This window comes from Peromyscus californicus, unplaced genomic scaffold (assembly GCF_007827085.1).
Source record: "Peromyscus californicus insignis strain IS unplaced genomic scaffold, ASM782708v3 Scaffold_4__1_contigs__length_199733344, whole genome shotgun sequence".
Lineage (NCBI taxonomy): Eukaryota > Metazoa > Chordata > Mammalia > Rodentia > Cricetidae > Peromyscus > Peromyscus californicus.
In genome coordinates, this window is record NW_026294562.1 from 137,737,173 (window position 1) to 137,749,715 (window position 12,543).

A 12,543-nucleotide genomic window follows, 5' to 3' on the forward strand; every position below is an offset into this window, starting at 1 on the left:
TTATTAAGTCAATATATGTTTGGTAAATAGAAATAAATTTTCCCATAAATTTCAGTTTGGAAAATAATCCAGAGCAAAGTCTTCTGTAATTCAACACATGGCTTGAAACAGAGGGACCTCCAGCTGACCTTATATGGGAAGGCTTCCCTGGACATGGGGCCTGTAGCACTCAAGAACAGTATGGGGTAAGCTGTCACCAGTTATTCACCCTAACTTTAAAAGTTGTAACTGCAAGTCCGAGGTACGTATTAGATAAGCAAAATGTGTGATGCTGCTTCTGGTGGTGACAAGTCCGAGGTACGTATTAGATAAACAAAATGTGTGATGCTGCTTCTGGTGGTGACTGTGCAGGTCACACACAGCACAACAAAAGCCCGTCATCCAAGCACCACATCCAGTGAGTGCAGCCCACAGGGGAGCAGGACCGTTGCTACGGTGCAGGTCTGGGGAAAGCACCAGAGTGAAATAACAAACAGAAAGGTTGTGACAGTACAGAATGTGACAAATGTGACAGTGACAAAGACCCAAACAATGAGTGAAGTGTCTGGGAGGCAGTGATTGAAGGAAACGTTAGTACCGTGGAGTGTTAGCAAATCTACAGTAAAGACTTGGGAGTTTATCCTGCCTTAAGTAGGAGTTTACTTAAGAAGTTCAGAAGCTTCTCAGCACCAGTGGAAAGACTGATGTGAGCAGCTAGCACCATGCTGGCTGAGGTGCTGAAGCAGGAGCATAAGAAATGCACCAATGCAACATTGTGAAGGCTCCAGGTGAAGCCCAAGCCTAGTGCTAAAGTAGTGCAGTTGGTGACACCCTTCCCAAGTCCAGGGGCATGTTAGCAGTCCTTTGATCTTCTAAAACAGTGGATCTATGAATTAAAATACTACAAAGTCAGTCTAAAGCATCTAGGAAGCCATCTTCAAACAGGTATTATAGGAGCTCTTTAAAAGACAGTTTTGTTTTCGGTTTCGCCAGCGAGCGATTTACAACCCAACCGAGGATATGAGACGCAGTGTGAGGCAGAAGACAAGAACAATACATAAATGGTACAAACAATGAATGCACAACATAAATGAAGACAGCCACACACCGATGCTGCTGTCATTTCCCAGATGGCCTGTGGATGGATACGTCCCTGATCTGACCACAAGAGATCTGATAATTAGGGCATTCCCTAGCTGACCTCTATAACTGGAGTGCTGTTGGTTCTGTACTTGGGAAGAGGAAGAATGAACTGAGCTGACACAGGGCTTCCAGAACAGTGGCCCAGGCTTAGCTGACACTTTAAATTCAGAGGACAAACATTTCCTGAGAAAGCTTTTGCTGACACTCCTTGATGAGCCCCAAATCTGACTTAGGTGACTATCCTGAGCCCTTACAACCTCTGTTCTCCTCCACTACAGCACTTCCCCCAGTAAACTGAAACTGTGTAAGGGCAGAATCCTAACCCCTACCCTTCCCAAAACAAAAAACAAAACAAAAAACCTCTGCCAAGCAACACCGGGCATTCCATACCTGTAGAACAAAGCAATCCATTATAGTTAGTCATAGCATTTCAATCTTCTCCCTCCCACCTCCAGGATCCTTAAAAAGATCCTGCCTAAGGGAGGGAAGAGAGCAAAGGTCATCTAGCCCTACTCACAACAAACCTTGCATCCCAATCACAAAGGTGCTGGCATTCTACCAGTCACTCCTCAGCAAGGCCAGCCACAGGAAATCCCTACCTCTTAAGACATGCCATTTTCTGGCAGCTGAAATTGAAAGTTCTTCCTCACGCTGGGTCAAAATCTGTCACTGTTGTGAAAAAAGCAGGGCCAAAGACATGGCTCTTTTCATCCCACTAGAGAATTTTTTTTTTTTTTTTTTTTTTTTTTTTTGGTTTTTCGAGACAGGGTTTCTCTGTAGTTTTGCGCCTTTCCTGGAACTCGCTTTGGAGACCAGGCTGGCCTCGAACTCACAGAGATCCGCCTGGCTCTGCCTCCCGAGTGCTGGGATTAAAGGCGTGCGCCACCACCGCCCGGCTCACTAGAGAATTTTCTCTTGACTGACAGTTAATCCGCCCTCCACAGTTTCAAAGCATGCATCTGTATGTGAGAGTCACCGGCTTGGCGAGGTGGGCCATGCTGCAGGCCGTGCAACACTGGGCAGCCTCCCTAATTCTGCTGGTTCTCTCAGCTGTCAAATGAAGACAGATTAGTACCTTGCTTGACAGGGCTGCTGTGAGGATTGACCTAAAAGGTACATCAGCCAAGGATGAATTCAAAGTTCAGGTGTCGGAAGCATGCCTGGAACCAGGTTAGCAACTTTGTGTGTTAGCTGGACATCAAGGACAAAAACAACCCAGAGGCAGCTTTGTGTGTTAGCTGGACATCAAGGACAAAAACAACCCAGAGGCTAACACCGTCATTCTAGCTCATTCTATCCCGTCAGTGTTCTCCGACCTTTGGCACGGGTTTTCTGGAGGTGAAGGACAGGGGACCACCAAATGCTTTCCTTACTATGAACCCAGGCACATCTGGAAGCAGCGCTGTGCTGTTCACATGCTCACACTATGGCGGGGTAGAGTTGTGTTACCACAATTTGTCAAAAGGAGGACACCTAGACAGACAAGTAACTGATAATCTCTGCATGGTGCTCACTAAAGTGTACTACAATCAACTCAACCTGTGCTTTCCAGTTTACATTCCAAACATGTCTACACATTAAAAAAATAAAATAAAAAATTAGGGGACCAAAGTAGAGTTCCTAACTTTGTATTGTGCCAACTTAAATTTTTTTACTCAGCAAGAGAATATATCCTAAATCAAAGAAGCTAGGGGATAACATCAACACAACAATGTTTAAATCAAGTAAGTTCAACATTATGAAAGAAAGTGTCCATCTTCCTGACTTTCCCTTTGACCACAGCCTAGCACAAAACACTTCAGGCTGAGCACAATGGCCCAGAGTGCCAGCTGTGGGGAGGCTGAGGCCAGGGGATCATTGAACCCAAGGGTTTGAAACCAGCCTAGACAATACTGTTTCAATCAAACACTTAAATAAATAAATAAATAAATCACCCCAAACATCACCCAGGCCGTGCCTGGAATTTGGGAAACACTTAGCAGATCACATTCTTCTACAGGCAGCAAGGGACCCCCTCAGGGCCCTGTTGGGATCCAAATTCACTATGCTTCAAGAACCTTTCCCTTCTACACAAAGCCTAGTACCCAGGAGGTCCTCATATGCTCACGTACATATACAGTTACACACTATTTTCTAAAAGCATGAAATGAGTGACATCTATACAATATAACGCTAAGAAAACAGGATTCACATAATGAGCTAATGACAAAGAGAATGGTAACTAAGCTAACACGGTACATCACTCCAATTATAGGCTCAGAGGCAATTCTCTTGAGATGTATAGTCTGAAATAGCAGCGTTTCTCTTGCTCCGAAGTCCAGAAGCTGGTCTGGCTACACACATGCATGCCTAAGGTAACAGTCTAGGCAGGGTGGGGTCCTTCGGGTCAATCATTCACTCAGTGACAGCACAGTGTCACATTGCAGGCACCATGTAAGATATCAGGATCACAAAGCTAAATTTGATACAATCCCCATCTCAAAGAGCTTCATGAACCAGGAAAGTTGAAAATTACTGACATAAACCAGAATCTGAATTAAATTACTAGTCATTTTCTTCAATTTTTCCTTACTTAATAAATGATGGGGATCATTTCAAACTTAGCATTAAGGCCTAACAGAGCACATGAGGAAGGCACACAAGTAAACAATTGATTTTGTGTTCTAATTTCATCTGCTTATTGAATCAAAAGTTCAAACCTCGGGCAACTGAAGTAGGATATCCTTGGACTTAAGGCAGTAAGCCAAAACACAGCATGCAATACTATATCATTGAACAATCACTTCTTGTTCTGTGTGCCTGGGTAAAGAAAGCCACAGGTGACTTGGACAGATTTTCTCTTGCCCACTGACTGCAATGAAGGCCAGAACTGTATTAGCCAAGCCCTCAGTAAAAGTACTATCCTAGCTTAGGTCTCTATGGTTGTTCATTCATTGTCATTTTTGTAGTGGTGAGGAACAAACCCAGTGCCTTGCACATATTAAGCATGCACACAATCTACCATGAGCTACAACCCTCACTACTCTAGGTTGTTAGATAACAATACTTCCTCCTTGTTCTCCAGATTACATGTGTAGCGTGCCATATTGTGGGCAGAAGACGGACAGCATGGGTTCTAGCAGTAATCACAGAGTTGACATTAGAGTTAAGGCAGGAAAAGGGGACCACAATGGGATGCTCAGCCCGAGCACAACTTCAAAGAGCATGGAAAAGTGGGAACGAGAGGATAAAAACAGGAGAGGTAAGGCAAGGGGCAAGACTCTACAATTCAGGATCAGCTCCGTGTTCTGTAGGGATAAGTGAGGAGCAAAGAGAAACTGGACATCAGAGTTACCATGCATACAAGTATGGGATTTGGAGATGTCATGAGCTTTCCTGCAAGAAAAACTAATAGAGGTCAGGAAGTTTCTTAACGGGCAATTAAACAGAAGGCAGTGTTATTTCTAGAAAAAGAATACTACTCACAATCAGAAACTTTGTTAAAATCTTCCCAAGAAAATGGTTATTTTTTTTTTTAGTAATTTTAAAGACTAATTCTTCACTAAGAAAATTCAACCATATTCATATTCACTGACACTTTTCCTAAGCATATCTTACATTTAAAAGCTAATTTTAAAAGACAAGCCATGAGCATTTGTAGCTAAGATTACATTGTTTTTAGTGTCAAAGCACAGAGTTGTGGAAGAGGAGATCAGCTGTTTGAGAACCAGACCAATTCAAAGTAATAACAAAGTTCAACAGCTCACAGGCATTCAGTCAGCACGCATTCTGTTCCCCTTGCTGTTTTTAAAATGCCTACAGTGGCGAATACCAACAGAGAGCATGCACAGGGAGCAAGGGTCACTCAGTACTTGTACTGCTCACTCTCCGGGAGAGCAGAAAGGGTTCATTAGTCAACACTGAGTGAAAGACACTAATACAATCCAGAAAAACAGAACTCTAATAAAAATAAGAGTTGGCATCTACTGTACAGAACCAAAGGTTGACGTGTTAATTGCTTATCCCTACTTACTACTTTTTTTAACTTTCCACAATTGTTAAGTTACTATCTACAAAGTTTTACTTATTTAAGTAATGATTCTGGGGTTTCTTTTCTGGCATAACAAACTGGTATTTGATTATAGTTTAAGATAGGCCTTCCTACCTGTCTGGTTATTTGCCCCAAATATCTTATTAAACAACTGATTTTTCTTTAGTTATTTGTGTAATTGTTACATAATTCAAAACAGTAATCAAGTAATAGTTTTTCAACAGTAAAACTGTTCCCTATGAATCCCTACTTCTATTTCTAAGGTCCTTCATCTCGGGCAAATTTGTTCTCAACAAGTCTTTCTCAACCCAAGGATGACCCTAAGAGGCACACATGCACCCCCCCCCCCCCCCACACACACACACTCCCTCACACACACAAACATAGATAGGGCAATGCCTGGAGACCTTCTGGTTGTGCTGAGGACATGACAACCAGTTAGCAGGAGATGGGGTACCACTGGCACAGAACAGATACAGGCCAAAGATGTAGGGATGGCTGTTGTCAGCTCAGGACAGCTCTTCACACAACAAAGAACTGCCCAGCCAGAAAGGTCAATAGTGCCTCTACTGGGAAACAAAGTTCTAAACTGAAAAAAAAAAAAAAAAAAGCAAATTGGCATGCAGTTGACAACTTCAAAAAACAATTACAGAGTAATCCAATGTCTGCTAAGCTTTGTCATTCACTTAGAGACACAGACATGCTTTTCATACTGTCATAACACATTAAAATGATGATGATCTGATTATCAATCACGAATTCATGAGGTGCTAACACATATGTAGGGCAAGAAGTACTTTCACTACCCAAACAACTAGATACGTCTTTAAATGAACATTTCGGAAGGCCGGAAAGAAAATGAGGTAGCTATGCTGTTGAATGTCTTCTAGGGTACTTTGAACTTTCTGAGACAAACATCAATTATGTCCAGCCAACTCTTTCTCTTCTCACTTCTAAAGTTTTTTTTAACTGGAGAATGTTTAAAATAATAGAAAGGGAACGTTAACCACACAATACTGTTCCGTACAACATCAGTCCAAAACACATTAGAATTCTGCAGTTTACCTGGCAAAAGGACTGGTTCCAGTTTTTTAATCTTCGGTTCGGAACCGATCTTATCGTCGGTCTGAAATACATGAACAAAATAAAGCAAAATCCAAATGCCGCCCTCTCATGAGACACTAAGGCAAATTTTCTAAGTGATGACACACGCGACAGACATAAAGCTCCTACTTAAAACTCTTTCCCGTCCAGATCGAGATCGTCTTCAGATCTACTCAGGATCGACTCGAGAGTCTGACAATAAACCACCTTTACCACAGCGCAAGCCGCTTTCAAGAGTTCACAATTAACTAGACAGGTAAGCTCGGCTAGGTGTCCACGGCGCTGCAACCATCTGGCAGTCAGAGCAGGGTCGGCGGCCAACCCCGAAGAAGAAAAGAAACGCAGCTCGGGACGGTCCCTAAGGTCTCGTCACCCGGCAGGACTAGGGACCGACCGCAGGACTTCGGCCAGAGAATGGCCGCCGCGGAGCTCTACAAGTTTCCACCGCGCCCGTGGCTCCCGGGAGGCGCGCTTCCCCGCGCCGCGTCCAGGTCCCGGGCGGCCCGCGGAGCGGCGAGCGCTTACCTGGGGCGGCGGCAGGAGGTAGGACCTGAAGCTGGGTCTGGGCGGCTTGAGGGAGAACATGGTGCCGCTGCCTGGGCGCCCCGGCCCTGTGGCCGGCCAGACGCCTCCGGGATCAACCTTCCCGGTGCAAATGCCCAGGCGGGGTCTGCGGCCCGCCCCGCCGGGCGGACTGACGGGCCGGGACCGACGCGGCCCAGGGTCCGCCCGCGGTGGGCGGGGCCGGTCAGAACCACGCCCATCCCCGGAAGCGGCGCGGGGAGCTCGGGCCGAAGCTCCCGGCCTCTAGGCCGGACTGTCGCGGAGCGCGACGCTGGTGCCGGGCGCCGCCGGGGCCCCCCGAGAGGCCATCTTGAGAGCACGCTTCTACGGAGGCTCGCAGGGGTCACGGCGGCCTTCACGGGCCTCCTGCGGACTCGCTTGGTTCTGGCGGTCACGCGAAGCCTCTGTGGACTGTGGTGTGCACTGTAGCTGCTGTCCCTGACCCCAGTTCTCAGGAGTCTGTCATCTGCGATAGCTGCTGCCTGTTAGTCTTCCCTCCTGAGCTACTTTCTGGCATCGTTTTGTTGTTGTTTGTTTGTTTGTTTGTTTTAAAGCAGGAGAATTGCAGGCTGGGGAAAAGACCCCTGACAACCCGAGGCCTCAGGGTTCCAGGTGTCTGCGCGTTGAGGGGTCCTCCACTGAGGGGTCCTCCTTGTGGAGGACCCAAAGATTTAGGCATTGTCACAGACCTGGTTGTCAGAGTAGAACTCAAAGACACAAGGGAGGATCTCTTGCCAGCAGTTGACCTAATTACTGGTTTCCTTGAGGTGCAGATTTGGCCTGTGCTGGGTGGCCGGGACAGATGATATTGGCTGATAAAGCAGAATCCTCAATTTAGTTTACCGATTTTATTCTTCTCGTTAAACTTTAAGTGAAAAAAGATATTAAGCAAGTTGTCCCCTTCCCTTCCCTTTCCATCCTCATATAGAAAGAAGCTATTGAACTGATAAGTCATCAGAAGCCCAGTGAGAGAAAATGCCAGCGTATTGGGGACTACATTGGATTGTGGAAATGAGAATCTGCCCCAAAGTTGCAAAGAGCAGCCCAACTTCAGCATCGTGCAGGTTATTTCTAGACTTAACCATGCTTCTGAATTGAAGTAGCCTTTGGTAGGAGAGAGCCAGTGGTATTCCATGCCATTATACTTTGAAAAACAAAGCCCCGACCCAGCATTTTATCACGAATGTCACAGGGAAACTGATGTGGCCCCAGAAATCAGTCACCGTGCTGACAAATGTGCCCGATTCGCTAATTGTGTGCGTGTGTGTGTGTGTGTGTGTGTGTGTGTTCAAGAAGCAGAGATCCAAAGAGTTGCTCTCCCACTTATCTTTCTTGCTAATCATTTAGTCACACCTGATTGTGAAAAACCACTGGTGCACTTCAGTTTTTATGACGATTCTGTTACTTCCCTACATGAAATGGACTTAACCCCCTAATAGTCTTCAAACACTTGTGCCCTTTTCTGGGTTTTGTTGTTCTTGTTTTCTTAGGATCTACGACTTTAATATGCATGTCAACAAAATTTAAAAAGTGGGAAAACTCCAGATTTGTTATTGGTTTAACAGTAATTTTTGTGGATAATTTTTTCAGTAACATATTCTGGATATCTAGTTGTATTAGCCCACATAGGCACTATAACAAAATATTGAATGATCTGGCCTGTTGCTCCTGTCTTGCTGCTCCAGGCACCCTGATCTAGACAACAAAAATGTATTATTTATCACAATTACGGAGTCAGAGAAGCACAAAATCAAGGCTCTGTCAAAATGATTTTGAGTTTCTGAAAGGACGATAAATGGCGCTGGTTACCGGCAGGAAAATCACGAGCCACGGCCACGACTACCAGAGTTAGAGAGCTTTATTGGGAGGAAGGAGGGGATAGGAGAGAGGAGAGCCAGGCCTGGAGAGAGAGAAAGATGGCTGGAGCAGAGAGAGCGTGGGGTCTGCATCCAGCTACTTAAGGCACATCCGTAGGGCCCCTTGATGAGTAAGATGCAAGACCCTGAGCTGCGCATGTACAGGAGTGAGGACAGGATCCTAACAGTTTCTCTCCCCTTTTCTTTTTCTTGCTGTACTAGACACTCTACTGAATAGAGCGCTTCCCATGTACTCAGCAAATGCCCTACCACTGAACACCAGCCCCAACCCCTTTATTTTGAGATAGGGTTTTACTGAGTTGCTGGCCTTGAATTTAGGATCTTCCTGCCTCAGCCTCCCTGTAGTAGATGAGATCACAGCCCTTGCTACCAGGCCAATAGGGCTCTCGGTATCGTTAGCCAATAGCTTTCTTCTTGCTGTGTTCTCACATGGTGGGTCTTTCATCTTAGAACTCTGAGCTTATCTGATTAACACCCCAACTTTTTGTCTCAATGGTCCTGTCTCTAGGTCCAGTCTCATTAGGCATCATTGGTTCAGACTGTGTGTTTGAGGGGTGCTGGAAGCCCGTCTGTTGCTGGGTTTTGCAGCCTCTGATTCTGACCTTGACTACTGCAAGTGCCCCCTTCTTTTGGCTTTTGTGTCTCTGTTTAAGCTGTTTGTCTAATTTCACATGTTTCCAAAGTTGGTTTTCTACTATAGGGAACACTGGCATCCCCGAGAGATCACTTTCTTTTCCTTGACAGAAAAAAGGAAGAAAGAAAAGAAAGAGCTAATTTTTTCTGAATACCAATAGGTATTTAGTCACTCATTCAGTCAATTCACAGATTTTTATTGAGTGCCAGCTTTGTATTGGGCCTAAATCAGGACTTGAAAGAGGCCAATGTTCTTTACATTCATGACATTTTCATTATGAGTAGAAAGAAAAAAATTAATAGATAACATATAACATGGTTTAAAGGTACTGTAAAGGAAATTAAGAATGGGAGAGAAAAGTAACTGTATTTATTAAGATTTAGGTCAAATCAGGAAGGCGTTACTGCATAGATCACATCTGAGCAGAGACTGAAAAGAGTAGGGAGGTGAAAAGCAGAAGGAAGAGTTTTGGGGGCAGAGGTCAGCAGCAGAAGTACCCTGAAGTAAGAGCCTCAGAGTAAATATTTGAGGCCAGGATCCTAAAGCAGCCTAATCCCATGGAAGAGGAGGTCAGAGGGAAGCAACAGGTCAGGTGACAGTTCCTGAAAGTTGGCAACGGAGCTGAGCTGAGAAGTGAGTGACCTGACTTACAGTTTGCAACAGCCGCTGCTGTAGTGGCAGGACATGGGAGACAAGTTGGGGACTGTAATAACAGTGTAGATGAAAGTAGGGGACATTGGGAGCTGTGGATTTAGCTAGAGGTGGTTATACTTGGTGTCTACAAAAGAATGCCTTTGGCCGGGCAGTGGTGGCACACACCTTTAATCCCAGCACTCAGGAGGCAGAGGCAGGCGGATCTCTGTGAGTTCAAGGCCAGCCTAGGCTACAGAATGAGTTCCAGGAAAGGCTTCAAAGCTACACAGAGAAACCCTGTCTCGAAAAACCAAAAAAAAAAAAAAAAAGAATGCCTTTGGCTGGATATATGATTTTCAAGACAACAAGCATTTTAAAGTGCATTAAAGGAGAATGTAGGACAATTTAGAATTTAGATGACAAGCCACAACAGTTTTTTTAGTTCTCCTATAAAACAGACAAAACAACAGCAGAACAAAGAAACAGAAAATCCCCAAAACCACCCTGGAGAAGCCCCAACAGCACATGTAAGGGACATTATATCCACAAGCTTCCCAAACTGGAGCAAATGACACTAACAAATGCTCCCGACCCTGCAATGTTTGCCGTATCAGCATCAGGAATCAATGAGGCATCCAGAGAACTCCAGAGTAGCCCAAGGTGTTTGCTGGAAGAGCCAGCCAGTCCGGTCAAGGACAGCAGCTGAAACCGAAGGGTTAGTTCTTCAAAAGCAGGAGAAAGCAAATGACTCCTGATAAGGTGTGTGTCGGAGGAGGAAGAGACTGAGAATTTTAAAAACCAGCCTAAGGAGACTCCCTTCTGGGAAAGAGATCCACGCTGAGAACCAGAAGCTGAGAATGGAGCCTAACTAAACAGACGAGAAGCAAAGACAAGAAAAAGTTGGCTGAGAGGACGAGCTTCCTGGAAAAGCTGCCTTAAACCACCTCAAAAACTTAAGAAAACGAATTTCTCAGGAAAGTATGTGAGGTTTGTTGCAATGAGCAGGCTGGGGAGACCACTCAGTCTGCAAGTACCTGCTGCACAAGGGTAAGGATCTGAGTTTGCTCCCTAGCACTCACGTAAAAAGCCAAACACAAGTGGCATGTGTCTATGACCCCAGCCCTGGGACAAAGCAAAGACAGGAGGATCTCTCAGACTTGTCGGCCAGCTATCATAGCTGAATCCCAAAGTTCCAGGCTCAGTGAGAGACTCGGTCTCAAAAACTGAGGCAGAAAGCAATAGAAGGCACCCCACTTCAACATCTGGACTCCACATGCACCCGTACTCACACACAAATGCATAAACACATGGACAGCACACACACACACGCACACATGCATGCACGCACACACACGCTACAAAGAAATGAAGAGTTGTAATGAAAGGGAATAAGAAGGAAGCAACATTCCTACAGATGACAAAACACACCCGAGAGACTGACCCACTAAGCAGATCAAAACTACTGTTTCAAAGGGAGCACAAAGGTCTGAAGAACAGGAAATGGTAGTGTTTCTAAACTAGAAACAGTAAGTGAAATTGGAAACAAGGAAAAAAATCATTTCCAAAATGAAAAACTAAACTAAAATGATCTGAAGGAGGAATAAGAAGATTGAAGATGCCTTAAGGAGGATGCAAAGAGAAAAAAAATGAAGAAGTAGTGAAAAGGCAGAACAGATTGTTCTTACCGGTCTCTTCCTGCCACTATGATAAAGAAGACATGACCAAGAGCAACTGGGGAGGAAAGGGTTCATTTCACCGCACAGCTTGTCGTTCTTCACTGAGGGAAGTCACAGCGGGAAGTTAAAGTAGGAACTTAGACTCAGGAACTGAAGCAGAGGCCATAGAGGAGTGCTGCTTACTGGCTTGCTCCCCATGGCTTCCTCAGCCTGCTTTCTTACATAACCCAGGACCACCTGTCCAGGGGTCACACTGCCTACAGTGGGCTAGGCCCTCCCACATTAATCAGCAATCAAGAAAATACTCAACAGACTTGCACACAGGCCAATCTGATAGAGGCATTTTTTCATTTGAGGTTCCCTCTTCCCAGAAGACCCTAGCTTATATCAAGTTGACAAGAAAGAAACTCACCAGCACAACTGACCCCTTGTCAATTTGACACAAAAACTTGTCACAATTAAACCATAGCCTTTCCTTTCTTGTTTATCCCCAAGATATCATGTTAATATAAAATATAGTATAACTTTAAAAGTCTCAGTCTTTAAAAAATTCAAACACTTTAAAAGTTCAGTTTCTATACCCAACACCTCTTTAAAACTACAAAGTCTCTCAACTTTGGGTTCCTGTAAAATAAAAATAAAAAAAGTTAAATACTTCCTTACTCCAAGAAGGAAGGGCACAGTTATAATCAAATCAAAGCAAAACCAACGTTCAGCAGAGTAACAAATTGAGAAGCTCCATATCTGTCATCTGGGATTCACTCATGATCTTCAGGTTCCAAAGGGCTTGGTCAGCTCCCCTTCTCTGGCTCTGCTATCCACAGGACCCTCAGCTTGTCTTGTAGGCTCAAGTCAGCTCAAGCTTCACTCCACACACACTGCTGGTTTGAGTGGTCATCCCCC

The 12,543-nt window shown here is 44.9% G+C and overlaps 1 protein-coding gene across 1 annotated transcript in view; it reads right to left on the reverse strand.

Annotated features, from left to right (window-relative positions):
* Positions 1 to 7,055, reverse strand: part of Mtmr10 (myotubularin related protein 10) — a 54,717-nt gene extending 47,662 nt beyond the window's left edge. The window contains exons 1-2 of the mRNA XM_052759989.1: positions 6,782 to 7,055; positions 6,218 to 6,278 (exon numbers count right to left, since the gene is read on the reverse strand). Of these exons, the coding sequence (XP_052615949.1) occupies positions 6,218 to 6,278; positions 6,782 to 6,841 (121 nt within the window). The 5' untranslated portion in view covers positions 6,842 to 7,055. The remainder of the gene's footprint in view (positions 1 to 6,217; positions 6,279 to 6,781) is intronic.
* Positions 7,056 to 12,543: the final 5,488 nt, after the last annotated feature.